We start from the raw sequence: 27296 nt of genomic DNA, 5'->3' as shown, positions 1-27296 counted from the left end.
GGGTCAATCCCAAGGAATGGGTTCAGGGTAGCATGATCCTAAAGTCTTGGCTTGGAGCAGCCAAAGTCAAAGGTTAAATTTACCAAAAAAAAAAGGTTTAATCAGCAAAAAAGAAGTTTCATCCACTAAAACCACTGCTTTAGAAACCATGTCCAAAGAAGATAAATATGCCTTAGAACCTCTCTCCTTCAGAGACAAAATAAAGTAACTTAGGAAGACTCACACTCCTATTGCTCCATCATCTTTCAAACCAAAACACATTTCCCCTACCATAGACAGGGACTTTCTGTACAGCAAATTAAGATGAGTTATCCTTGCTGCCTACTTCTCTCCAGTGTAGCCAGCTCTGTACAACCTCCCCATTAGGCTAAGCACATGTACCCTGAGGATGACCTAGAAAACACGGTCCACAGGCTGTAACACTGCTACCAAATGTAGAGAGGTGGTTGGGGGGGGGGGGGGAGAGGAAAGAGAAGGAACATGATGCTTCAAACCCAGAGTGACCTTTATCATCTCACACAGTTTAAAATTATAGAACTGGAGCTGGAAGGGAGGCCTCAGGGAGGTCAAGTAGTCCAACTCCTTCATTTTACAGGGGAGGAAACTGAAGTCTAAGAAAATTAAATGATTTGCTCAAGATCTCATAGCTAGGGGCAGCTAGGTGGCATAGTTGATAGAGCACCGGCCCTGGAGTCAGGAGTACCTGGGTTCAAATCCGGTCTCAGACACTTAATAATTACCTAGCTGTGTGGCCTTGGGCAAGCCACTTAACTCCATTTGCCTTGCAAAAAACCTAAAAACAAAACAAACAAACAAATAGATAAATAAACAGTGAAGGGCAGGGGAATGAGTCAAGGGGTAACTGTAGAACTCCTGAACTGGTGTCGTTGGTTCCACGGGAAAAAAAGCTTTGCAGGAAAACCCCAAATTTAAAAAGGTGACTCCCATAGAGATGTTCTTATCCTTAGCCTCAGAAAGAATCTCTGCCACAGGCAATCTCTGCCACAGGCTTCTTGGTAGCTATGATAGGGCAAGGAGAATTTTCAGCATTGAGAAAATGAGGATACTGCTCCAGGAAATAATGGCCAGACCTCCTGCTCTGAAAAGACCTCAGGATCAATAATGACAAACATTTATTAAGTCCTGGCACTGAGATTGAGAAAAGAAAAACCAAAAAGAGCATGCCTCCAGGGAACTTGGTGAAAATAGGGAAGGGATACAGCAAGCACAATAAGTAAATAAAGATAATTTGAGAGAGGAAGTAGCAACAAGCAAAAGGATGGGGAGATCTATCACAGAGGAAGTGTCACCTTAATGATTTCTCCTGAGACTGTTAGGAAGCTTTGGTGAAAGAGAAAAGTTGGTTTAGTAAGGAACAAAGATGCTAATGATCTTGTTGCTGCCACTCCCCTATGCCTTCCCAAGATGGTACACTGGACAAAGGAACGATTTCAGGGGAGGCAGTGGAGAGGATGAGAGGGGCAGTTATAGTAGCAGCAGAAAAAAACAGAAGTATCCTAGTGATGCAGGTACTAAACAAAGGACTCAGCCTCATTGACTGAGTTCAAACAGAGGGACAGGGGGAACCTTTCATGTTATGAGGGAGCCTCATGGCCCAAATAGAGAAAAACAGTTGCAACACAGAGTCCTACAGAAGGGAAGTTAGGTGGGATTGTGAATACAGGAAGACTTGAGTTCAATTCTAGCTCAAGGTATGTCCTAGCTATGTCACCCTGAGCAAGTCACTTAACCTGTTTGTCTCAGTTTCCTTATCTATATATAGCAGGTACCATATAAATAATAGTTATGATTATTATTGAGGCCTTAAGGCCTTGGTTTCAAGCGCAATGGAAAGAGGGCTGGCCTTGGAGTCATATCTAGGTTTGAATCTCCTCCAGGACACTCATTAACCATAGGACCACAGGCAGACATCATCAGTTCTTGGACCCTGTTTGCTCTTCTATTTCATAGGGATCACAGGATAATAGCTAGCATTTAATATGTACAAAATTATCTTATTTAATCCTCAATAACAACATTGACAGGTAGGTGCTATTCTTATTCCCATGTTAAAGATGAGAAAACTGAGGCAGACAACAGTCAAGTGACTTATCCAAGGTCAGGTAATAAAGTGAGTGTATGAGGCAGGCTTTGAACTCAGCTCTTCCCAACTCCAAGTCCAATACTTACATCCATGGTATTAACTACTTCAGGATTGTGGAAATGTATATTTTTATGTGTAATGATAACAAATGCTTCCCCTCCCAACTCCACCCCCCCCAAAATCCAAGAAAGTCTAGAAAAAAAAACAGGGTCACAGATTTAGAACAGGAAAGGACCACAAAAGTCATATAATACAATTTCTTCATTTTACAAATGAGGAAAAAAATGAGACCCAGAGAGATGCAGTAATCTGCCCAAGATCACAGATAGGAAGCAAAGCCAAGGTCTGAATCCAGATCCTCTGGTCCCAAATTCTGAGCTTGCTCTTCTGCAATACATTCCAATTATTTCAAATAGAGCAGCTTTTCCACTTGCTTTTGCCCCTCTAGAGGGCAGTGCAAAAAAAAAACAAAAAACCAAACCTTTCCTTTAGACAGGCCTCAAAATCCCAGCTAGTTCTTCCTGCTTGGTTTTGACCCCAACATCACAACCCCCCCCCCCCAACTTTTTTTGCAAGGCAAATGGAGTTAAGTGGCTTGCCCAAGGCCACAAAGCTAGGTAATTATTAAGTGTCTGAGACCGGATTTGAACCCAGGTCCTCCTGACTCCAGGGCCAGTGCTTCGCCACCTAGCCACCCCCCTTCTCAACTTCTTGCCTTACCTTTGTCTTTCTTTTACTTGTATCCGAAGCTCTTAGAACAGTGATTGGCATGCAGAAGGTTCCTAATAAATGTTTATCATAAATGGCCAAAGGACATGAACAGAAATTCTCAGATGAAGAAATTAGGGTTATCTGTAGTCGCTATTAATTAGAGAAATGAAAATTAAAACTCTGAGGTGCCACCTCATACATATCAGATTGGTCAATATTATAGAAAAGGGAAATGACCAATGTTGGAGGGGTTGGGGGAAAACTGGGACGCTGATGCATTGTTGATGGAGATGTGAACTGATCTGGGGTGGCTAGGTGGCACAGTGGATACAGCACTGGCCCTGGAGTCAGGAGGACCTGAGTTCAAACCCGGCCTCAGACACTTAATAAATTACCTAGCTGTGTGGCCTTGGGCAAGTCACTTAACCCCAGTGCCTTGCAAAAACCTAACAAAAAAAAAACAGATGTGAACTGATCCTATCATTCTGGAGAGCAATTGGAATTATGCCCAAAGGGCAATAACTGTACTTAACCTTTGCTCCTGCAATACTACTATTAGTCTATATCCCAAAGAGATCATAAAAAAGGGAAAAGGCCCACATATACAAAAATATTTATAGCAGCTCTTTTTGTAGTGACAAAGAATTGGAAAATCAGGGATGCCCACCAACTGGGGAATGGTTGAACACATTTGCGGTATATGAATGTGATGGAATATATTTTATCTATAAGAAATAGTGAGCAGCAGATAGGCCAATATGACCAGAAAGGACATTGATCGATGTTGCAAGGGATGTGAGAAATTTAGGACACTATTTGCTCCCATTTGCTCCATTGCTGGTGGAGCTGTGAACTCATCCAAACTTTCTGGAGAGCAATTTGGAATTATATCCAAAGGGCAACAAAAATGTACATACCCTTTGATCCAGCAATACCACTATTGGGTCTTTACCCTGAAGAGATTATGAGAAAGGGCAAAAATATCACTTGTACAAAAATATTCATAGCAGCCTAGTTTGTGGTAGCAAAGAATTGGAAATAAAGTAAATGTTCTTCAATTGGGGAATGGCTTAACAAACTGTGGTACATGTGTCATGGAACACTCTTGTTCTATTAGAAACCAGGAGGGACGGGAATTCAGGGAAGCCTGGAAGGATTTGCATGAACTGATGCTGAGCAAGATGAGCAGAACCAGTACAACCTAACAACATGGGGGTGATGATCAACCTTGATGGACTTGCTCATTCCATCAGTGCAACAATCAGGGACAATTTGAGGCTCTCTGTGATGGAGAATACCATCTGTATCCAGAGAAAGAATTATGGAATTTGAACAAAAACCAAAGACTAGTACCTTTAATGTAGAAAAATCCCATTATCTTATTATGTAATATTGCTATCTCTTATACTTCATTTTTCTTCCTTAAGGATATGATTTCTCTCTCATCACATTCAACTGAGATCAATGTATACCATGGAAATAATGTAAAGACTAACAGACTACCTTCTGTGGGGATGGGGGCAGGGAAGCAAGATTGGGGGGGGGGAAATTGTAAAACTCAAAATAAATAAAATCTTTCTAAAAAAGAAATAGTGAGCAGGAGGGATTTCAGAAAAACCTGGGAATATTTACATGAACTGATGCTAAGTGAAGTGAACAGAACCAGGAGAATATTACATACAGTAACAGCAATAATTATGACAGACAGCTTTTCTCAGCAAGACAATGCTAAAAGACTAATGATGGAAAATGCTATCCATGGCCAGAAGTCTGAATACAGATGGAAGCATACTATTTTCATTTTTTTTCTTTCTTGTGCATTTTACCTTTTGTTCTGATTCTTCTTTCACAACATGACTAATGTGAAAAAATGTTTAACATGATTATACATATATAACCTACATCAGATAGCTTGCCGTCTTACAGGGAGGAAAGGGAAGGAGGGAGAAAAATTTGGAACTCAAAATCTTACAAAAATGAATGTTGAAGGGGCGGCTAGGTGGCATAGTGGATAAAGCAACCGGCCCTGGAGTCAGGAGTACCTGGGTTCAAATCTGGTCTCAGACACTTAATAATTACCTAGCTGTGTGGCCTTGGGCAAGCCACTTAACTCCATTTGCCTTAGAAAAACCTAAAAAAAAAAATGAATGTTGAGGGGCAGCTGGGTGGTGAAGTGGATAGAACACCAGCTCTGGACTTAGGAGGACCTGAGTTCAAATCTAGCCTCAGACATGTAATAATTGCCTAGTTGTGTAACCTTGGGCAAGTCACTTAACCCCACTGCCTTAAATAATTTTTTTAAATGAATGTTGAAACAATTTTTAGATGTAATGGGGAAAAAATACTATTAAGTGTAAAAAATGTTTATCATTATATTGTTTATTTGAGTAAAGGTCTTGGTGCTACTGTTATATAATTTAATAAAGGATGAAATTTGAGCCCTCCCATACACACACACACACACACACACACACACACACACACACACACACAAAAGACATTGGTGGAAGAAAGTCTGATAAACTCTCCAAAAAATCTCAAAAGTGGAGGTTTGAACCAAAAAAGCACAAATAAAAATCTCATAGAAGGTCCACAGTGACAAAAACAAATCACAGTAAGATCACATAAGTATGTTCTCTATCTACCTTGTCCCATATGAACCAAAGTCCTCAGTTCCAGCACAAAGAAAACTAAAAAAATAAATTCCATTACCAAAGAACTTTTTCCCTTTTCATAAAAAAAAAAACACTTAAAAATAGTCAAAAGTTTGAAGAAAAACTCAAATTACTCTGGAGTCACTTGGGCAAACAATGAGATATCTCACTACAAAAAGAAGCCACTACACCAAAAAGTGGTACCCAAAAGGGTCTGTCTATAAAAGCCAAAGGGGAAGGCACAATTTTCCTTTACTTACTAGACACAAGACAACTATGCATGGCTTTCGGACTAAATGCTGAAAGAGCCTTCACTAGGGAAAACAAAACAAAAAAAGCAAGAATGTGGGTACAGCACCAGGAGAAAATTGCTCAGATCAAATGTGCCCTGTTCCTTACCTACTAGTTTTCTAAGGAAGGGAAGAGGGAAATGCCAAGAGCAAACAATATGAGGGAAGAAGGGAATAGTGTCCTGGAGTGAAAGTAAGAGAATCAGTTCTTGGGTTCAGCAACCCATACTTTTGTGAGCCTGAACAAGTCCTTGAACCTGAGTCTGGGTTTCTTCAGATGTAACATGAGGGAACTTGGGTTCAGCACTCTCTAAGGGTACCTTCCAGCTTGAAATTCTATTACATAGATGCTATTGCCTCATTTTTCAGATAGAGAAAATGAGACTCAGAGAAGTTCAACAACCTGTCTATCAGGCAAGAGAAAAGAAAGGAGGGCAGCTGGTATCACACATTCTATTGTTCCCTCCCCTCTACCAAGTTCAAAAAGGGGAAAAAAATCTACCGGATTAATGGGAAGCCTGTGGAGAGAGACAATTCTCTACCTATTAGTGGACTGGCAGGCTATGCTGACCTGGATCCTCTGTAATTGGTGGGTAAATTAAAAGGCCCTGAGAGGATATAGGCCAAATGTGATTAGGCAATTAATAAAGGCAGGAAATGATGCTGAGCAAAAAAAGTCTGGACTGCCTCTGTTCCTCCTGCCAGCCAGGCTACTACTTAGAGGGGCCTGAAACAGACTTGGGAGGTATGGGACTTTCTCTGTAAAGTAGCAAGGCACCACAGAGGGAATGCAGGCATGATGCCAAAGCCCCTTTCCCCACTTGACTCATTCCATGCCTTGTCTCCCCAGGCCCCAATAATAAAAATTATCATTAAATAACATGCATCTATGTCAGAGACAGCAAATTATGGCCTCTGGGATAAATCCAACCTGCTATGGTTTTCACATGGCTCTCAAGCTAAGAATGATGTTTACATTTTTAATATAAGCCTTATTTTAAAATATAAAACCCATTCTTAGTTCCTAGGCTGTACAAACAGGCAGTAAGCCAGATCCAATCCACAGGCAATAAGCTGCCAACCCTTGCCCTGTATAACTCCTCACAATTTACAAAATATTTTTCCCTGGGAAGAGTGGCTCAGGATCTCACATGCCCCAGAGGATCTACATTAAAAAAAATTTTTTTGAATGAATGTGTTAATGAAAAGATTTGCATTTAAAGGATCTGGATTTGCTTCCTGGCTCTACTCCATGTGAACATGGGCAAATCACTTACTCCACTTTGGTCTCAATTTACTCCCTTGCAAAAATAAGTTGGATTAGTTGTCTCAAAGATTCTTCCTGGCTCTAAATTTCATAATGACAATCATATTCACATTTCTATGGTGCTTTAAAGTTACAAAGTGCTCATCTCAGAAAAGTACTGAGGATAGGAAATGCAAACATTACTATGCCCATTTTACTCATGGGGAAACTGAGACTCAGTCATACAAAGGAAGGACTCAACAAGGCTTGTTTCGGCTGTAGTCCTACTTATAACAAAGAAAAAAAAAACAAACCCTGATTTGGAGTTAGGGAGTCCTAAATTCAAATTCCACCTCTGTCTTCCTGACTCCAAATTCAGTTCTCTATAGAGAACCTAGCAAATAAAATAAAATAAAAATGTTACTATTATTGGGGTTTCATTACTTTTAGTAATTAAAATCTTGGCTTGTCCTATGTGACCTTGGACAGTATACGGAATTCTAACTTCTCTGTGACTCAGTTTCCTCATCAGTAAAATGAGGATTGGACTAGAATGGCCTCTAAAGTCTTCCCTGCTATAGGATTAATCCGGGCGAGAAAAGACAAGTCCAAGCTTCGGTCATTTTCCGCTGGTTCTACGAGGTTACAAAAGATAAAGCGCTAAGATACTGCTCCCAGCAGGGGCCGCTGGGCGCGCTTCAGAAAAATGTCCCTCCTCGCTCGCCATAATCTCTTTCTCGAGCTAAGTGACCTTTGAACCCTGGAAGCCACTACCAGAAAGAAAGATGGCGGCGACCGGGTGTCTGCGGCAGGCCCTCCGCGGGGCGCCAAAATGGAATAACCCCTGCCCCAGGAGCCGGACCCGCCGCCGTCAGCTTTCTTCAAGCCCTCCCCAGCCTTCGGCCTCGGACGTGCGAACCGCTTTCCTCCACTTTTTCCGGGACCGTCACGGCCATCAGCTAGTGCCCTCCGCGTCCGTAAGGCCTCGAAGCGACCCCGGCCTGCTCTTCGTCAATGCGGGAATGAACCAGGTAGGGGTGGAGCCTGTCCCGCGGAGGGGGCGGGGCTTGGGAGGGACGCTGGAGAACGCTGAGTGGCTGGGAGCCCTGAGGGGCGGGGCCTGCCTTGGACTTGGATTGGAAGAGTGAAGGAAAGAGCCGGAGAGGAGGCGGGGCCTGAGCACTCGGGGGCGGGGCCCGGCCGCCAAGGGGCGGAGTTTGGGGAAGATTTGAGAAGTTTCCCTCTAAGGCAACGTGTGTGCAGTTTCCCTGGACTTAAATGCCCCTTGTGGGGAAGGACGGGGAAATGGGGAGACGCCTGGGGAAGTTCAACCCCCATATTTCAGCTTCTTCCAGTAGGGAAGAAGTGGTATTAGGGATGGAGTTGGGGTCAGGGAAACTGGAGGCCAGATTCAGCCAGCAGGCCAGTCGCTTATCCTCCTTCAGTCTCTGTTCTTGTCTGTAAAATAGGGGTAACACCACCTAATTCACAGGTTTATGGTGAACATGTAAAAAATTTGGACCCTAAAATGCTGTACTGCAACGATGATAAATAATAATAATAACAATAGTAATAGTAATAATAATAATACAGCTTGGTATTATTATGGATAGAGTTCCTGGCCTGAAATCAGGTGGAATCATCTTACTGAATTCAGATTTGGTACTAGCTAGGCAAAGTCATCAACCCTGTTGGCCTCAATTTTCTCATGTGTAAAATAAGCTGGAGAAAAGGACCCCTTTGCCCGAAGTGGTCATGAAAAGTTGGACATGACTGAAAAAAAACAACAAATATTGCTACTTTTATTGGATTTAGCTGGTGGTACAGTATTTATTGTTGTTGTTGTAGGTGTAGTGGATAAAGCACCGGCCTTGGAGTCAGGAGTGCCTGGGTTCAAATCTGTTCTCAGACACATAATAATTACCTAGCTGTGTGGCCTTGGGCAAGCCACTTGACCCCATTTGCCTTGCAAAAAAAAAAACCTAAAAAAAAGTTAAATAATCATCATCAGCCATCTTAGGGGCTCATCTTAGAAACAAAAACTGTCTTTACACTTTCTAGTCTTCTAGTCACAGAATCAATCATCCAATATTTATTAACCATGTTGCCAGTCATTGTGCTAGACAGTAGAGATAAAAATATAGAGGAGAGAATTGCTTCCTTCCTTCAAGCAGTTTACATTCTTTATGAATTTATTTTTATGTCTAGTCTTTTTCTGAGTTTCAGTCCTACAGTTATAGAAACTGAATGCCCCAGATATATCCCAAATTCAACATGTCTAAAACAGAACTCAACTCTTTAGCTCTCCCCTCTTTTTTTAAAGATTTTATTTTGAGTTTCATACTTTTTCCCCCTAATCTTACTTCCCTTCCCCCCCACCCCCCACAGAAGGTAATTTGACAGTCTTTACATTGTTTCCATGGTATACATTAATCCAAATTGAGTGTGATGAGAGAGAAATCATATCCTTAAGGAAGAAACATAAGTAAAAGAGATAGCAAGATCAGACAATAAGATAATCATGTTTTTTTTCCCAAATTAAAGGTAATAGTCCTTGGTCTTTGTTCAAACTCCACAGTTATTTCTCTGGATACAGATGATATTCTCCATCGCAGACAGCCCCAAATTCTGCCTGATTGTTGCACTGATGGAATGATCGAGTCCATCAAGGTTGATCATTGCCCCCATGTTGCTGTTAGCTCTCCCCTCTTTCAAACATCTATCAAAGATACCACCAAGATTTGTAATCTTGACATTATTTTTTTTTTTTTTAGGATTTTGCAAAGCAATGGGGTTAAGTGGCTTGCCCAAGGCCACACAGCTAGGTAATTATTAAGTGTCTGAGGCTGGATTTGAACTCAGGTACTCCTGACTCCAGGGCCGGTGCTGTATCCACTCTGCCACCTAGCCGCCCCTTGACATTATTCTTGACCCCTCACTCTTCCTCCCTTATATCCAGTCAGTGACCCAATCTCTGCCTCTCTCCTTCTGACTACTTCACTATATCTAAAGACCCTCTTTACTTCTCACCTAGATTACTGAAACAATTTACTAATTTATCTCCCTGCCTCTAGTTACTCCCCGCTCAGCTCATCCTATACATTGCCATAAAACTGATTTTCTTTAAGCACAGATCTGATCATGTCACTGCCCTATACATGCAACTCTAAGATAAAAATATAAACTCTTCTCTTTAGCTTTTAAAGCCCTTCGTAACCTGATCCTCACTTATATTTTCAGCTTCATTGTATATTACTCCCCCTTTCATACTCTTTGAACTAAACTGGCCTCTCTATTCTTCATGGGCCTCCTCATAGTACTGCATCTTTGGCCTTAGAATGTACCCCCTCCTCACTTCACTTCAAAGAAGACCTCTCTTTCCTTTAAGACAGCTCAAGCACCACTTGCTACATTATATAGACTGTACATGTAATTTAAGTTTCTTGTGAGTAAGGATTATTTCATTCTTCAAAAGAATTATTTTTGGGGCGGCTAGGTGGCGCAGTGGATAGAGCACCGGCCCTGGAGTCAGGAGTACCTGAGTTCAAATCCAGCCTCAGACACTTAATAATTACCTAGCTGTGTGGCCTTGGGCAAGCCACTTAACTCCATTTGCCTTGTAAAAACATTAAAAAAAAAAAGAAAAGAAAAGAACTCTTTTCATTCATTTGCATATCAGGTTTAGTTCCTAACAGACAGTAGATGCTGAACAAATGCATGTGGATTGATTAATTGATTCTTTAGTTTATTAGAATGTTAGAAGTGGAGAGATGATGAAAAAGGATAAAAACATCACTTGTACAAAAATATTCATAGCAGCCCTATTTGTGGTGGCAAAGAATTGGAAATCAAGTAAATGTCCTTCAATTGGGGAATGGCTTAGCAAGCTGTGGTATATGTATGTCAATGGAACACTATTGTTCTATTAGAAACTAGGAGGGATGGGAATTCAGGGAAGCCTGGAGGGATTTGCATGAACTGATGCTGAGCGAGATGAGCAGAACCAGGAAAACACTGTACACCCTAACAGCAACATGGGAGTGATGATCAACCTTGACGGACTCGTTCATTCCATGAGTGCAACAATCAGGGCCAATTTGGGGCTGTCTGCAGTGGAGAATACCATCTGTATCCAGAGAAATAACTGTGGAGTTTGAACAAAGAACAAGGACTATTACCTTTAATTTAGAAAAAAAAAAATCTGATATCTTATTGTCTGATCTTGCTATCTCATACTTTGTTTCTTCCTTAAAGATATGATTTCTCTCTCATCACTTTCAATTTGGATCAATGTATGCCACGGAAACTATGTAAAGACTGACAAATTGCCTTCTGTGGGGGGTGGGGGAGGGAAGTAAGATTAGGGGAAAATTGTAAAACTCAAAATAAATAAAATCTTAAAAAAAGTGTTAGAATTGGGAAAATCTTTAGAGATCTGATGGTTAATCATCCTTTTTTTAAGTGTCCACAAGACATCGCATCCAGCTCTCATATTGCCCTGTAGCTTTCCCCCGCCCAATAAGAATCTGTGTCCTAGTCCTTCTGAACCTACTTTCTATCTTTCTTATACTTGGCAAGTAATATGAGAGTATGACATAATGGACTAGGGACCTGACTCAGTCAATTAACTAATATATGTCCATCTTTGGGTGAGTCATTTAATCTGTCTGGGCCTTAGTGGTCTGATCAGAAACATGGGGTTGCACTTAAACTATTTCCCTAGGTTGTTTGTGCAATCATAGTCTGTGTTATTAATTGTGGAATATAATTCCTTGTATTCTGATCCCAGTTCAAACCAATCTTCTTGGGCACAGTGGACCCTCGAAGTGAGTTGGCACGGTTCCGACGAATAGCTAACAGCCAGAAGTGTATCCGGACAGGGGGGCGGCATAATGACCTAGAGGATGTGGGCCGAGACCTTTCCCACCACACTTTCTTTGAGATGCTTGGCAACTGGGCATTTGGAGGTGAATACTTTAAGGTGAGTTCATCAAGGACATTGAATCAAAAAAGAATCAAAACTTAGCAGAGAAAGGTATCTTAGTCAGTAGATCCCTATTCCTTCTTCTGTCCTTCATGCTACCCTTGTATAGACCCCTGAAACCAGACACAAGGGAAAACCTGAGTTTGTATTGTATATAGTATAAAAATCTTATTTCCCTCATTGGATTATGAATTTCATGAGGGTGGCATAGTACTCTGCACATGGGAGATGTTTGACAAACAGCTACTGAACAAAGAACTTTATGCGTTCCAAGTGGTGGGCTATTCTCTGGGGCTAGACTGCCCAAGAAAAGTCTCATAGTGGAAGTGGAATTTCAGCTGGGTTCTGAAGAAAGCCCAAGGCTTATAGAAGCCAAAAGCAAGAGGGAAGGTATCTTAGGAAGAGAGGATACCTTAAGGCAAAGTTTAGAAACCAGATAATGTACTGTGGGTTCAGGGAGACAAGAAGTATAATCCAAATGCAGTGCAAAGAAAGAGCTAGGTTATATGGTGGGATTACAGAAAGACCATGGTATCTTCCCTTAATACCATCATTCCTTACCTAGGAAGAGGCCTGCAGCATGGCCTGGGAGCTGCTGACTCAAGTATACAGGATTCCCCAGGACAGGCTGTGGGTTACCTATTTTGATGGTAACCCTCCTGAGGGACTGGCCCCAGACTACGAGAGCAGAGATATCTGGCTCAGCTTGGGGTAAGCATGGTATTGAAAGGATCTAAAAATATGAGGCTGAACCTTTGGAAAGCTGCCAATTTGCATCCTCTATTTTTGGTTCTCTGGGGAAAAAAGGGAAAGAGGAGGAGTGAAGATCTCCAGTACTCAACCACAGCCAAAATTAAGAATAAACAAGGTAAGCAGTTTTGTAGGGCATAATACACATTGGGAAGGTATTAGGAATGAAGGACATTTTAAAATATTACTCTGGGGGTGGTTAGGTGGTGCAGTTGATAGAGCACCAGCCCTGGAGTCAGAAGTATACCTGAGTTCAAATCCAGCCTCAGACACTTAATAATTACCTAGCTGTGTGGCCTTGGGCAAGCCACTTAACTCCATTTGCCTTGCAAAAACCTTAAAAAAAAAATATTACTCTGAGTAAACAACAACATTTATAGTACCAGAAAATTTTGACACCCAGATATTTCTATTGTGATGAGTCAAATTGCATATGTTTCAGGGAAGCCTTCAATGGATAATAACACTGGAGAAAGAATCTTCAAATTTGACCTAGGGTCCACAAAAGCCTTGCCCCAAATCTTGTCATAGACTGTCCAAAAGAACCCAAAGTTGAAACTGGCAGACTGTGTTTATAGATCAAGAAAGCAGGATGGAGGAGTGATCTTCTAGATTTTTCTCTAAATTGCTTAGTACTATCAATACTCACCTGGTTTGTTTATTTTTTTCTCCCTCTTAACCTAGGGTACCGTCTACCCAGGTGCTTCCCTTTGGACCACTGGAGAACTTCTGGGAGATGGGGGAGACAGGACCTTGTGGACCCTGTACTGAAATCCACTATGACCTGTCAGGAGGAGTGGGTCCCCCACAACTAGTAGAACTGTGGAATCTGGTCTTTATGCAGTATAACAGGTAACAGGGCAACATGGTATCATGGAAATAATGCTAACCTGGGAATTAGGAAACCTGGATTCTGGTTCTATTGATTAGCTCTATGACTATGGACAGGACTCCAGACTGGAACAGGGGTTCCCAAGCTTTGGGCATGATTGATGGACACCATGATTGTTATGCTAGGATCCCAAAATAAGGGATAGAGGATGGAGGATGAAGAGGAGAGCTAGATAAATTTTAGTGGAAGTTTAGCCAAATTGCCCTATAGAATAAACAATCACTTTTATCTTTTTTTAAAAAATGTTTGATGTACAGACTTCTATACAGACATAAGTAAGATCTCTTGTAACAAAGTACAACTATTAAAGGTCAGCTAGGTGGTACAGTGGATAGAGCACTGGTCTTGGAGTTAGGAGAACCTGAGTTCAAACCCAGCCTCAGACATTTAATAATTACCTAGCTGTGTGGCCTTGGGCAAGCCACTTAACCCCAAATGCCTTGCAAAAATAAAAAAAAAAAAGTACAGCTATTAAGTAAAAGTAATTGTATGACAACCTCAACTGAAGGTGCATGTAACATTTTATATCTGTTGCACTCCAATTTTATTTTTTTCTTTTAAAAAATGTATTTGTTATTATGAACCAAATCAAATAAAAAACATTTCGGTATACAAATAAAAAGATATATATGAAGTAGCAAATTTGTTATGTATCGATTTTATTTTTAAATAAATTTATTTCTGCCTCTGAGTCCCTACCCTGACCCTGTTGGAAGAAAAAAAAGAAAAATATTTCTTTTTTTAATATTTTATTTATTTTTTCAACTACATTCAATGGTAGTTTTTACCAATCTTTTTTTTTCAAGGTTTTGAGTTTTACATATTCCCCCCCCTTCCTTCTTTCCCTCGCACCCCCTCCCAAAAGCAATGTGATATAGGCTCTTTATTTATAACCATGCTAAACAATAGAAAGGAAACTATTTCTTGAAATAAACATATATATATATATAGTATTTTGTGGTTTTTTTTGCAGGGAAATGAAAATAAATATATATAGTGAAACAAAACTAAACAAATTCCCCCAATGGTCTCATCCCAGACCCTAAATCCTAAATCTCTATAAAGAAAGCTGTCACATTATCAGTCTTCTAGAATCCTGAACAGTCTTTTTATTGATCATAGTTCTCAAGGCAAATTCTCAGAGTTATTTGTTTTTACAATGATGCCATTGTATAAACTGATTTCTTCTGCATATTTCATTCTTTATCAGTATACAGAAGTCCTTGAAAATGTTCATTTTTATAATATTGATGTTATAGTACAAATTGTTTTTCTGGGTCTGTTTAATATTAGGACAACTATCAACTTAACCATATTAATGAAAAATCAACAAAAATTATGTGATTATTATTTTTTTATAAAATACAAGTCAATTCTATTAAATTCTGTTAAATATTCTGTCCTTAAAATGATAAATAGTGTATATCTAAAACCAAAGGCTATTGTTATTTGTCACAGAGATAAACTAGAATCTTTTCCAATAAGTTCAGAGGTATATCTATTATGACCTCTATTATTGGTAACTAACCACTAGAAATACTGACTATAGCAATAAGACAAGAAAAGAAACTGGAAGAATAACCATAAATAAAGAAGAAAGATAATTCCTTTTTGTTTTTGTTTTAGGTTTTTTTTGCAAGGCAAATGGGGTTAAGTGGCTTGCCCAAGGCCACACAGCTAGGTAATTATTAAGTGTCTGAGACCGGATTTGAACCCAGGTACTCCTGACTCCAAGGCCGGTGCTTTATCCACTATGCCACCTAGCCACCCCCAAAGATAATTCCTTTTTGCAGAGAAATGATGATGTACTTAAAGAATACTAAAGAGTCAACTGAAAGATTAATTGAAACATGATTTCATCAAACTTACAGAATATAAAATAAATCCACAAAATCATTTGTATATCTATATAATACCATATCTTTCTACTTTCTATGATATAAGACTAGAAAGAAGAATTCCATTTAAAATTACTACAAATTGTATAAAATACTTGGAAGTCTGCCTTTTCAGATATTTTCATTACATGTAAAACTTTGTTTAATATTCTCAAAAGACTTCTGTCAGCATTGATGGTTTTTCACTAAGCTCCTATTCACGACTCATGTTAAACAGTTTTAAAATTATTACATTATCTGATTTCTAAGATCCTGTCTGGCATTAAAGTTACATGAGTCTAAAGTTGAAGAGTATGTGGAAATAGAGGCCAACCCTCAGGTGCACCTGCCTAGGAAAGGAATTCTGAATTCTAATGGGAAGAGCATAACTGGAACAAGAGGTGGTTGGTCCATTGGTGGTTGGTCATGGCTAATGGCCATGAGAACTAGTACATAGCCCTGGAGGGAGGGTTGTTAAATATTCTGCCATCATTCTCTCCCTTTTCCTACCTCATGCTTAGAATTCTGAGGTGAAATTATTACTCTGAGGGAATCATTGAGGTTCAAAAGTCTTTGGTAATTAACCTGCTCTCATCAGGGAAGTGGATGGAAGCCTGCAGCCCTTGCCCCAGAGACATGTGGACACTGGCATGGGCCTGGAAAGGCTGGTGGCCGTGCTACAGAATAAGCATTCTACCTATGACACAGATCTCTTCTCCCCACTGCTCACAGCTATATACCAGGTATATATATATATACCTTTCCCATTACCCCCCCCAAGAGATCCCTAATCTGTCCTCTTTGCATCCAGAACCATACTCAGCCTTTCCCTCCTAGATCCACTTTGCCTCTATCCCTCTTCTGAGCACTTCTCAGGATGATACGGAGCAGTGACTCAAAGTCACAAAGTGCATCTGTGATAGAACTGGCAATGATTTGGCATTTGTAATTTATTTCCTGCTCAGTTCATGGAGCATGCATGGGCATGTCTTACTCCCCAATGTCAGGTCCCAGCTCTGCTGCTAACTAGCTGGGGAACCTCATCTATGAAGTGAGGTATTTGGACTAGATGATCTTCTAAGGAAGGTGTGTTCCAGTCTCCATCTCATTCATGTGGTAGAGGGAATATCATTAGGGTTGAAGGTCAGAGAACCCAGATTTGTCTCTCAGCTTGACTCCTTACCATGTAGGCAAGTCATTGACTTTCTCTGGGCCTCAGTTTTTATTTCTTTAAAAGGAGCAGGTTGAACCAGTTAATCTCTCAAATTCTTTCCAGTTCTAAAACCCTATGAAATTATGTGACCATTGTCTAAACTTCAACTTTCCTGAAGGAGGAATTGTGTTTGATACTTAGAAGCTAAAGCTGGAAAGGACCTCAAATGCCATATAGGCCAGCTTGAGCCCAGTTTTACAGATGAGTAAACTGAGGCCCAAGGAAGTTGAATGACTTACTCAAGGCCACAAAGGAAATTAAAATCAGAGGTAGGATATAAGTCTTCAAGTCCTCAAGTCCTGTGACTTCTTTGTAGTGCAGTAGGCACTTGATAAATAGTTGTTGATTTTCCACCCCCTAGCCCAGACTGTGCAGTATGGTCCACTATGGGTGCAGCAACATAGCTAGGGCTCACAAAAGCTCATGTCTCTTTCCATCCTTCCCCTTATTCTATCTACCTACCCACCTCTAACCCTCAGCATATACACATATTCACAAAGTCAGATTTTAAAGGTTTGAGGTTTTCTCTTGCCTAAGGAGACAAGGTCAGGGGTATGGTCAATGACAGATTGATCTAATGTGTCTCTTCTCACTACTCCCCAGGGCTGCAGAGTAGCTCCATACCAGGGTCGCATAGGGGTGGCAGATGAAGGACGCATAGATATGGCATATCGTGTGGTAGCAGACCATGTCCGCACCCTGAGTATCTGTATGGCTGATGGTGTTTACCCCGGCATGTCTGGAGCCTCGTAAGTCTCAAAGGCCCACCTGGGACTATAAGGTCTCTGTGAGGGGACCTTTCTATGAGGGGAAGAATAGAGGTCTGGAGAATGATCACAGATGAAAGAGTGGTCTCTCTTGACACGTCCACTATATTAGGTGACTGAGGGGAGGCAGGGATACTTCCATTTCTGGATGCATGTCCTCTTCTGGATGCATGTCCTCTTCTTTCAGACTGGTCCTCCGTCAGATCCTTCGCCGAGCAGTGCGTTTCTCCTCTGAGGTGCTGCAGGCACCTCCAGGCTTCCTGAGCAGCCTAGTGCCTATCGTTGTGGGGATGCTGGTGAGAGCAGAGCTTCTACCCAGCCCACCTCAGCCCTTGAGATAATGATTAGCCCAAACACTGCCTAAATTCTGGCCATTTAGGACCCTCCACCCCTCTAATCTTCTTATCATTTGACTGAGAACAGTGTTAAATACTTACCCTTGTTAGGATTTACTTATAGTAATAGTAACAATAATAACAATAGCTAGCATTTACTAAAAATTTTAGGGTTTGCACAGCACTTTAAAATTTTATCTCATGTTATTCTTACACCAACTCTGAGAGATAGAAGCTATCATTGTACTTATTTTATAGTTGAGGAAATCAAGGTAAACTGAGATTAAATGACTTGCCCAGAGTCACATAGCTAGTTTGAAGCAGAATTTGAACTCAGGTTTTCCTGACTACTGACCTATCCACAGAGCTACCTAGCCACCTAGCCACCTGGCTAGTAGTGGAAGATCACTTCTTGAGAATGTTCTAGAGGGGCTTCTTGTTTGGGTGTGGGTTAGTCTAGGTCATCTCTAGGGTTATTTCTAACTCTCTGATTCTGTTATTTGCAAGAGAGGCAGGGAAAAATAGGACAAGTTAGCTACATAGCAAGACCTGAGAGAGGCAACCTAGTGTATGAAAGGAAGAACATATAACTGATGGGCAGCCTGCTTTCTAGGATCATCTTTCCTGCAAGTTAGCTATGTGACCTTGGCTCTAGGACCCTTAGTTTCCTTGTCTTTAAAATTAAATTGATAGACTAAATTATTCTATATAATATAAATTCTGAAGGGTGGAAGAGAAGCTCCATCAGATCAGTGGGGCATGGAAGGACTTCTTTCTTACCTTACCTTACATCTGGGAATTAGAACCTATGTTTTATCTTTAGCCATGAAATACTAGTCTCACTTACTGGCCCCCCTAGAATCCCAACATCCTTGCTATCTCCTTACCTTACTTTGCCCTCATTCATGCCTTATCTACTGTTTCCCTTACCTTAGGCCTATCTTATGACCTGGCCTGAAAAATCAGTCTGGGGGAGAGGGGTGGGGTGACTGAGTGGTCACCCAGATCCTAATCTTAGTAATGCCTATGATCCCCACCTAAACTGTAGGTTAAGCTATCTAGGCTTTGAAAGTAGGCACTGTGTTTTGCACTATGATCATAAGAAGGGCAGCTGGGTGGTACAATGGATGGAACACTGGCCTCAGAGTCAGGAGAATGGGAGTTCAAATCCAGCCTCAGACATTTGACACTAACTAGCTTTGTGACCTTGGACAGGTAAGTCACTTAACCCTGTTTGCCTCATATCCAGGGTCATCTCCAATCAACCAGTTCATATCTTAACCACTAGACCCAGATGGCTCTGGAGGAGAAAGTGAGGCTGTGACTTGGCAAAGCATTCCTTCCCTCAAATCCAATCTTTTTCATGAATGAAGGACAAAACCTAAGAGATCATAGTGCTAAAACTGTAGAGGCCTTAGATGATAAAACAAGATATAAGTAGTTTGCCCACAGAGAAGAAGAATCAATTGACAGAGGGCTCAGTATGCCTTCCCTTCCTGTCTCTGCCTCACTTCATTCCCCCTTCCAGGGAGATGCCTACCCAGAGCTGCAGAAGAACACGACCCAGGTATGGGATTCTGGTGGAACAAAGGGTCTGGGTGATGTGGAAGGAGGCACTTGATCTAAATAGCTCTAGAGCAAGAAAGTTCCATTCTCCTCATGTAAACTGACCTCTCTTACTTCCTCTGCTCTCATTCCCTTCCCTATCTCCCCAAGATTATGAATCTGGTAACAGAGGAAGAAAATGCCTTCCTATCTTCCCTAGAACGAGGTCGCCATGTCATCGAACGAACTCTGCAGCAGCTGGGTCCCTCTGGCCTATTTCCAGGTAAACACGGTGTCTTGGAGAATAGTGGCAGGTTAAGGATAGGAAAGTTTCTGAAGGGATGATCCTATTGCTGTCCCTACCCTCTTCCTCATTTACTCACTCCCTTCATTACTTACCTAGCACTCCAAACCCTTCTATAAGAAAACTTCTGTTCTTCCACCAGCCAATATCATACTTCTTGCACCAGAAGCCTGCCTACCAGCTCACCCCCCCCATGCCCATCTGATTGCCAATGTGGTGCTACCCTACTTCTGACTCAATAGTCTTAACCTAGAATTTCCCCTTCCTCCACAACATCTGGGGTGGCACAACCCCAGGGCTTCTCTATAGCAGTGACCATTTGTCCAGGGATCTTCCATCTGAGGCTCTTTGATATAAAGTTGAAGGAGCACCAGGCCTGAGTCTGTGGGGTTAGAAAAGACCTTCCATCCCTTCTCTTTTTCCTCATCTATCTTTGTTGTTCTCTACCCTTTTTTTCCTTTAAGCTGAAGTAGCCTGGTCCTTGTCTGGAAATCTGGGACTGCCCCTGGATCTGGTGGGACTGATGCTGGAGGAGAAGGGTGTCCAGCTGGACTCGGCTGGTCTGCAGCAGCTGGCCCAGGAAGAGGCCCAGGTAACCGAGACAATCAGGGAAGCTTGGAGCAACTAGCTAAATGTGACAGTGTCTGAGTCTTTTTCACATGTTCTCTTGGTCCACTGGGGGACGAAGATCCCTTCCACCTATCCTAAACATGGGTGAAGGGGATATGGCTAGTGGGAGGACTAAAGAAAGATACCCTGGTCCCCACCCTCTGTGTGTGCTCTAGTCATAAATCATAGACAGAGAAAAATAAATGCAGGGTGCAGGTTCCATTAGTGCAGAAGAAATGGAGCAAGGTGGGTGAAGGACAGATACATTTCTCCCTAAAGCTCTCCCATTGTAGAAGTAGAGGTGGAGTGGCTGTGGTCCTAAGCACAGTGAGACCTGCTTTGGGACCTGTTGCATCTCAAGTCAAGGAGTCACTCAGGGCTTCCACAAGTAACCTGAGCCATTCTGTCATTAGAGCAGCACCCTCTAGCTCTTACTGTCCTCTACATCCTACCTTACCAGCGTCGGAGCCAAGCCCAACAGGCAAAGCCAGCAGAGAAATTGGAATTGCACCTGGATGTCCATGCCTTGGGCCACCTACAGAAGCAAGGGGTCCCCCCAACAGATGACTCCTCCAAATATAATTACTCATTGCTTCCCAATGGATGCTATGGTGAGACTCCTTGTGGAAAAAGGGGTGAGGGAGACAAAGCTCACAATTGAGTTCAGTGTGGGCCACCAGATGTCGCTGTAGACATATCACCCATCTCATCTTGCCCAACAGAATGGAAGGGATGTTGATCCCTCAAGGCCTTAACTGGAGAGGAACCTTAGAGACCATCTAGTCTAGGGGTTCTTGATTTTTTTTTGTTATCATGGCCCCTTTCACAGTCTAGTGAGACCTGTGATCCCCTTCTCAAAATAATGTGTTTAAAGACAAAATAAAATATAGGAATACAAAAAGAAACTAATTATACAATTATCACAATATTTTTTTAAAAGTTCACAGACCCAGGTACTGAGGTCCTGATCTAGTCCAGCTTCCTCATGATCAGCAGACTTCCTACAAGCCCAAGATCCATCCTGGCTTACCACCCTTCTCCTAGCACTGACCCCATTCACCCCCTTCTTCCCTGCAGAATTTGGAGACTGTGAAGCTGAGATAATACAGTTGTATGCCCTAGATGGGGTGGCCATAGACTCAGCAGGGGGTGGTCAACGTTGTGGCCTCCTCCTGGACAAGACCAATTTCTATGCTGAGCAAGGAGGCCAGGCTTCTGACCGTGGTTATCTGATACGCAAAGGGCAACAAGTGAGTCAGACTCTGCTACCCCACTGATTTCTTCCCCCACCCTGCACTCCCTCAACACACAAGATATGTGCTTTGTCACACTCACCTCTCCCTTCTGAACTTGGCTTTCCTCCTCTTTTTTTAAGTTTTTTTTTCTTTTTTTGTAAGGCAAACGGGGTTAAGTGGCTTGCCCGAGGCCACACAGCTAGGTAATTATTAAGTGTCTGAGACCAGATTTGAACCCAGGTACTCCTGACTCCAGAGCCAGTGCTTTATCCACTACGCCACCTAGCCGCCCCTTGCCTCCTCTCTTAAGACACTTACCATATCTTACTTGGTTCTGCGATTATATCCATTTTCTCCTTTCTACCAACTATAGGCTTTTAGTGGGTAGGAACAGTCTTATTCATTTCTGTGTTTCCCACAGTGCCTTGCCCTCACTAAATGGTGGTCTTCTCCCTCACCCAGAACCTGCTGATTATGCATACACCCTCATGACTAGATCCCTGTCTCTTCCATCTCCCCTGAATTCCAGAGAGGGTCAGCCTGTTGGTCAGTTACTTGGTGGGAACAGTTAGTAAACCTGTGAAGGGAGGAGATGGGGTATGGAGAATACTGAAAGCAAAGGATCTTGTCTTTCTGCCTTTCCTTGAGGATGTGCTGTTCCCAGTAATTGAAGCTCAGACTTATGGGGGTTTCATTCTGCACGAGGTGATAGCTCCTGAAACCTTGAAGGTGGGAGACAAGGTACAGCTGTATGTTGATGAGGTAAGACCCTCCTACTACCCCAGCTTTATGACTCCACTCCACTTTTCAGGTGTCTTGGAATGGACTGAGAATAGAAACAAGGGAGGATGCTCTAGACCCTCTGACTCTAGCCATACCTCACCTACTTCCCTGCTCACCCTCTTCCCTTCACCTTCCCTTTCCACAGAAGTAATAAACCAATGTCCCAGGTAAATGCAAGAGTTCTTGTTTGTAGGAATGGCGTCTGGGCTGCATGAAGAAGCACACAGCCACCCATTTGCTGAGCTGGGCATTGCGGAAGGAGCTAGGCCCAGACACAGAGCAGTGTGGCTCCCACCTCAGCCCTGAGAGACTTCGCTTTGATGTGGCCACCCTAGTAAGCAGGAAAGGGGGGAGGGCCAGTAGAAGGAGGAGGAAGAGGGTCTGGCAGCTTGGAGGAGAAAAGATTTAGGAAGGAGCATGAGAACCATCCTCCAAAGGACTGACCAGAGGACTAGGGGCACAATTCTCCTTAGTCCCATAGGACAGAGGGAAGAATAGTTGGTGGAAGCTTCAAAGAAGCAGACTTGGGCTTCCTGACAATGAAAGCTGTTCAAAAGAAACCTTGCAAAGGCAGCTAGGTGACTCAGTTGGTAGAGCACCAAAGGAGGACCAAAGTTGAAATCCAGCCTCAGATACTTATTAGCTGTGTGACCCTGGACAAGTCACTTAACACCATTTACGAGAGAGAGAGAGAGAGAGAGAGAGAGAGAGAGAGAGAGAGAGAGAGAGAAAGATAGAAAGAAAAGGAAGGAAAAAGGAAACTTGCTACCTCCAGAGGTTGTAGGCTCCCCAGGACCAAAGGTCTTCAAGCAGAGGCTGGCAAACCACTGGTTGGGAATATTCTAGAGGACATACTTTTAAGAGCTGGGTTGAACTAGATGACCTCTGTTCTAATTACATGGGATGTAGGAAGAGTCGGGAGGGTTGGTGACATTACATGATAATGAAGGCAGTGTGGCATATGATAAGAACATGGATCTGGTGCCTACAAAGAGTAGTTCTCGCCCCTTCTTTCTCAGCTACTGATTAATTATATGACCTTGGACAAGTTATTTATGCCCTTTAGACTTCTGTTTCCCTCCTCTAAAAATGAGACTGGCAAACTACATGGTTTCTAAGATACCCTCTAGTTCTGGCATTATATATCCCATGAGCTCTTATGAGAGATACACCAGACCTAATTGGGTGAGAGTAAATGAACATCTGTCACTTCTACCTACAGAATTTGCTTATTTTTGCCATTTCAGAGATCATGTCTCTTTAATTGTCTCTCTGTCCTTTCCCTCTTTCTGTGTCTGGCTCAAAACTCACTCCTTCAGGAATCCTTCTCTGGGTAGCCCCCAGATATCTCAACCTTTCCCTTCACTCTGCATCTCCTTAGCACACATGATCAGTTTATACAAAATATATCATATTGCAATTGTTGGCACGTAGTGTGGTAGTTGTCGTCTAGGATGATTATGAGTAGAACTCCCTCACTATGCAGATTGTAATATTCCTGAGGACAGAAATCTGGTCCTCTATTTCTTTAGATCTCCTTATTATAAAGAGTTCATCCTTTGATGAACAGATCTCTTCAATGATTCACTGGTTTTGAGAATCATCAGATCCATCTTAGAGCCATCAGTCTTAGATCCAGCCTCCTGCCATTTTAAATGCTCATTTATGAAGAAATAAGCCCAGGAAGTCACTCCCTCCCACCTTATTTCTCCAGGCCCCTTTGATGTCTGAGCAGCTTCAGGCAGTGGAGGAAGCTGTCCGAGAGGCTGTGGGGAGGGATGAGTCTGTATACATGGCTGAGGTGGCTCTGGAGCTGACCACCCGCATTCCAGGCTTGCGCTCACTTGATGAGGTAAGAGAGAGAGGAAGAAAGGTAAGACTTTGGTAGAAGACTCAGGAATGCTGTCTCCTCTGAGGAGCAGATCTCTAATGTCCCTATTCTTCCCCTACCTCAGATATACCCTGATCCCGTTCGGGTGGTGTCAGTGGGGGTACCTGTGGCCAGTGCTCTGGCCCCCACCTCCCAAGCAGCACTGCACACCTCTGTGGAACTGTGCTGTGGCACGTAAGTCACCCCCTTTCTGTCCCATTGCCCCTTATGCCCATTAACCCTTTCTCCTCTGCTTCCCCATATTCCAGTAAGGGCTAGAGATTCTGAATTCTTCTCTAGAATCCCCTTACCGTTGACCTTTTCTTTGACCCTAGGCACCTGCTGCGCACGGGGGCCATAGGAGACTTGACTATTGTAGGGGAACGACAGCTATCCAAGGGCATCATCCGTTTGGTGGCTGTCACCGGGGAGCAGGCCCAGCAGGTCAGTGGCCACACTAGAAGAAAGAGAAGGACAAGAGATTGAAGAGACAGAAGGGATACTTAGTTGGAGGAGTCAGACTAGAGAAAGCACAAACAGCCCCTAAGATCTTTGGGCCAGGAGAGGCCATAACAAGGTGAGAGGTAACCTTAGAGAAAGTGCAGCTAATAGATAATCCCTTCTTCCACTTGCCAGGCTCGAGACATTGGCCAGAATCTGGCTCAAGAGGTTGAAGCAGCTGCAGCTCGACTAAGCCAGGGGAACCAGGATGTTGGGGAGGCTCAGCGATTGTCAAAGGATGTGGGCCGGCTCAGTGACGTGAGGATCACATCCTTCTTTCTTCTCTTCCCACTAGTTCATACTCCTTTTCTTATACAGCTGGAACCCTTCACAAGTCTCCCTTTTTCATACCAAGAAGGTTAACAGGTTGGCTAGCATAAGGATGAGCCTGAGCATTTTCTGTTGAAAACTTTAGAATGGGAAAGTGCTTTGGGCTCAGTCCCGGCCTCTGGAATGTAGGTGTAATATTGCCTTCTCTGACACAGACGGTGGACACAGCTGTGATGCCCCAGTGGCAGCGTCGAGAGCTACAGACAGTCCTGAAGAGACTACAGCGTCGTGCCAACACTGCTATCCGAAAACTGGAGATAGGGCTGGTAAGGGGGCTAGTTTTTTCTGGGCCCATGGGAGGGCACAACCCTGCTGCAGGGCTTGGAAGGTATAGTATGACAGAGAAGAGTCTTCCCCATTACCTAGATATATACATAACAGAATTGGCCCAGATTAGCCCAGTACAATTATACAGGGTAGGAGATGGGGAACTTAGAAGTTGGTCAGTCAGTCATCAGGGAAGAGTTCCTGAAAAAGGTCTGGAACCTGCCCTACCAGGCAACCTGCGTAGAACAGAGGAAGACTTAAGTGAAACTTCCAGTTTTTGCAGAACAGTCAGAACTAACCTTCTCAGAGTCCTTGCCACGTTTCTCAGAACTGGAGGAGGTATGGGGAAGGGAGAGATGAAAGTACTTATGCTAAGGCCAGGCTAGGATATATCTGGGGTGGGAACTGCTTCCTCACAGCTCTGGGGCGGGGGTGGAGGGTGGGAAGAGGAGAAATATATATGGAGAATGATGGAGTTTTAGGTTTAGGATTGCCCCTCTCCACCTCTCCTGTCCCATTCAGATACATTCTATCCTCTCTCTTTATTCCTCTACTCCCTTTTCTGTTCTCCAGGCCACAGCAAAGACTCAGGAGCTCCTGAAGAGACACCCTGTGGGGCCCTTCATTGTGGATGTGGTCCCAGCTGAGTCCCTCTCGGTGTGTCATGGGAGGAATCAGAGGACAGGGCTGTCCTAAGGAGGGAAGGAAACAGAAGAAATGGGTGGGCTACCAGAGAAGGAAGGGAAGAAGCTGGGACAGGGAGACAAGGGCCATGGAAATGAGAAGTATTACAGTGTGATCTTATTGAAAGACTGCTTTGTGTTTTAGAGGGGAAGGAACCAGTGGTCAAGTGGGAAAAGACTTGTAATAAGTGAAGGAAGAGGCCATAGGGAACCTTGAGACCACTGAGTCACAGTGGCTCTGGATGACTCCTTATCTCCCCAGCTCCTAGTGAAGGTGGTGAAACAGCTGTGTGAGCAAGTTCCTGGTACTTCCGTGTTACTGCTCAGTCCCCAGGCCCCAGGGAAAGTCCTGTGTGCCTGTCAGGTGGCTCAGGTGAGTGAATAGAGGAAAGGTATACTGCCATCCTTCCTCCTGCCTCTCTTCCCTTGGTTAAATAGTTCAAGAGCAAGACTATCCCAGGTCATCTGGCCCATGCTGACATCTCATTATTCATCTCTCTTCTCCAAGAATAGTTGGTATGGGTAGGAGCTACCAGGAAAGGGATTCAAAGATATCCCAAAGTAGAGAATTTCTCTTGTGATTCAAAATAAGAAGGGGATTTTTTTTCACTCACATTTCCCTGTGCAGAACAAGTATTCACATGTTATGAATTGAAGTTTTATGGCTACACCACTTAGGAGGGACAGAGCCCCTGATCACTGAAGCTTTGAGCCTTGCAAACAGGTGTCAGTTGCCTTCCTAGGAGCTAAGTTCAGCTCCCCCTGTCTTCCCTCCCCCACCGGCCTTCCTTGTTATATCCCCAGGAGTTTCCTCCCTACCTTCTAACATAGTTTCTCTCCCAAGACCAACTATAAATAAGAGCTATTACTGAGAAGTTATGTCTGGGGCTCAGGTGTTGGAGACTGCCAGGGTGCTGTGTGCTGGGGGTGAGGGGAGTAGGAAGATCAGTTCCTGTCTGTTCTTTCCCTAGGATGCGGACCCCACCTTCACTGCTGAAACCTGGGCATCAGTCGTGTGTAGCCATATGGGAGGAAAGGCCTGGGGGTCCCGAGTTGTGGCGCAGGGATCAGGGAACACTGGTGACATGGAGGCCATGCTGAACATTGCCCGATCCTTTGCCCTCAAGCAGCTCTAACCCAGGACTTTGTGGGTGAAGAGGAGCAGGGCAGTACAGTAAGGCAGGGCCTAACAACTAAGAGAACAGGAATGGAGACAGAATCCGGCATAACTATCTCTTGGTCCTTCATCTCTGCCAGCTTCTTCATTGTGGGGCAGGAGAACTTAACCCCACCACCACCACCACCACCAAGTGAGGATGAATCTGTCCAGCCTGATTCTCAGTCCT

At 43.1% G+C, this 27296-nt stretch overlaps 1 protein-coding gene across 1 annotated transcript; it reads left to right on the top strand.

The window, feature by feature from the left end:
* The first annotated feature begins 7785 nt into the window (after positions 1-7785).
* On the top strand, positions 7786-27086 carry AARS2 (alanyl-tRNA synthetase 2, mitochondrial). Its single transcript, XM_074237068.1, has 22 exons — positions 7786-8036; positions 11795-11986; positions 12555-12700; positions 13424-13591; positions 16107-16251; positions 17325-17470; positions 17676-17784; positions 19352-19390; positions 19540-19651; positions 20137-20264; positions 20742-20892; positions 21359-21531; positions 22165-22278; positions 22493-22633; positions 24014-24151; positions 24255-24364; positions 24505-24613; positions 24806-24928; positions 25156-25266; positions 25841-25924; positions 26213-26323; positions 26922-27086. The coding sequence occupies exons 1-22, from the start codon at positions 7791-7793 to the stop codon at positions 27084-27086; spliced, it is 2961 nt and encodes a 986-aa protein (XP_074093169.1). The 5' UTR covers positions 7786-7790.
* The last annotated feature ends 210 nt before the right edge of the window (positions 27087-27296 follow it).

Source organism: Macrotis lagotis, chromosome 5, assembly GCF_037893015.1.
Source record: "Macrotis lagotis isolate mMagLag1 chromosome 5, bilby.v1.9.chrom.fasta, whole genome shotgun sequence".
Taxonomy (NCBI): domain Eukaryota; kingdom Metazoa; phylum Chordata; class Mammalia; order Peramelemorphia; family Peramelidae; genus Macrotis; species Macrotis lagotis.
This window is presented reverse-complemented; position numbering and strand designations above follow the sequence as displayed.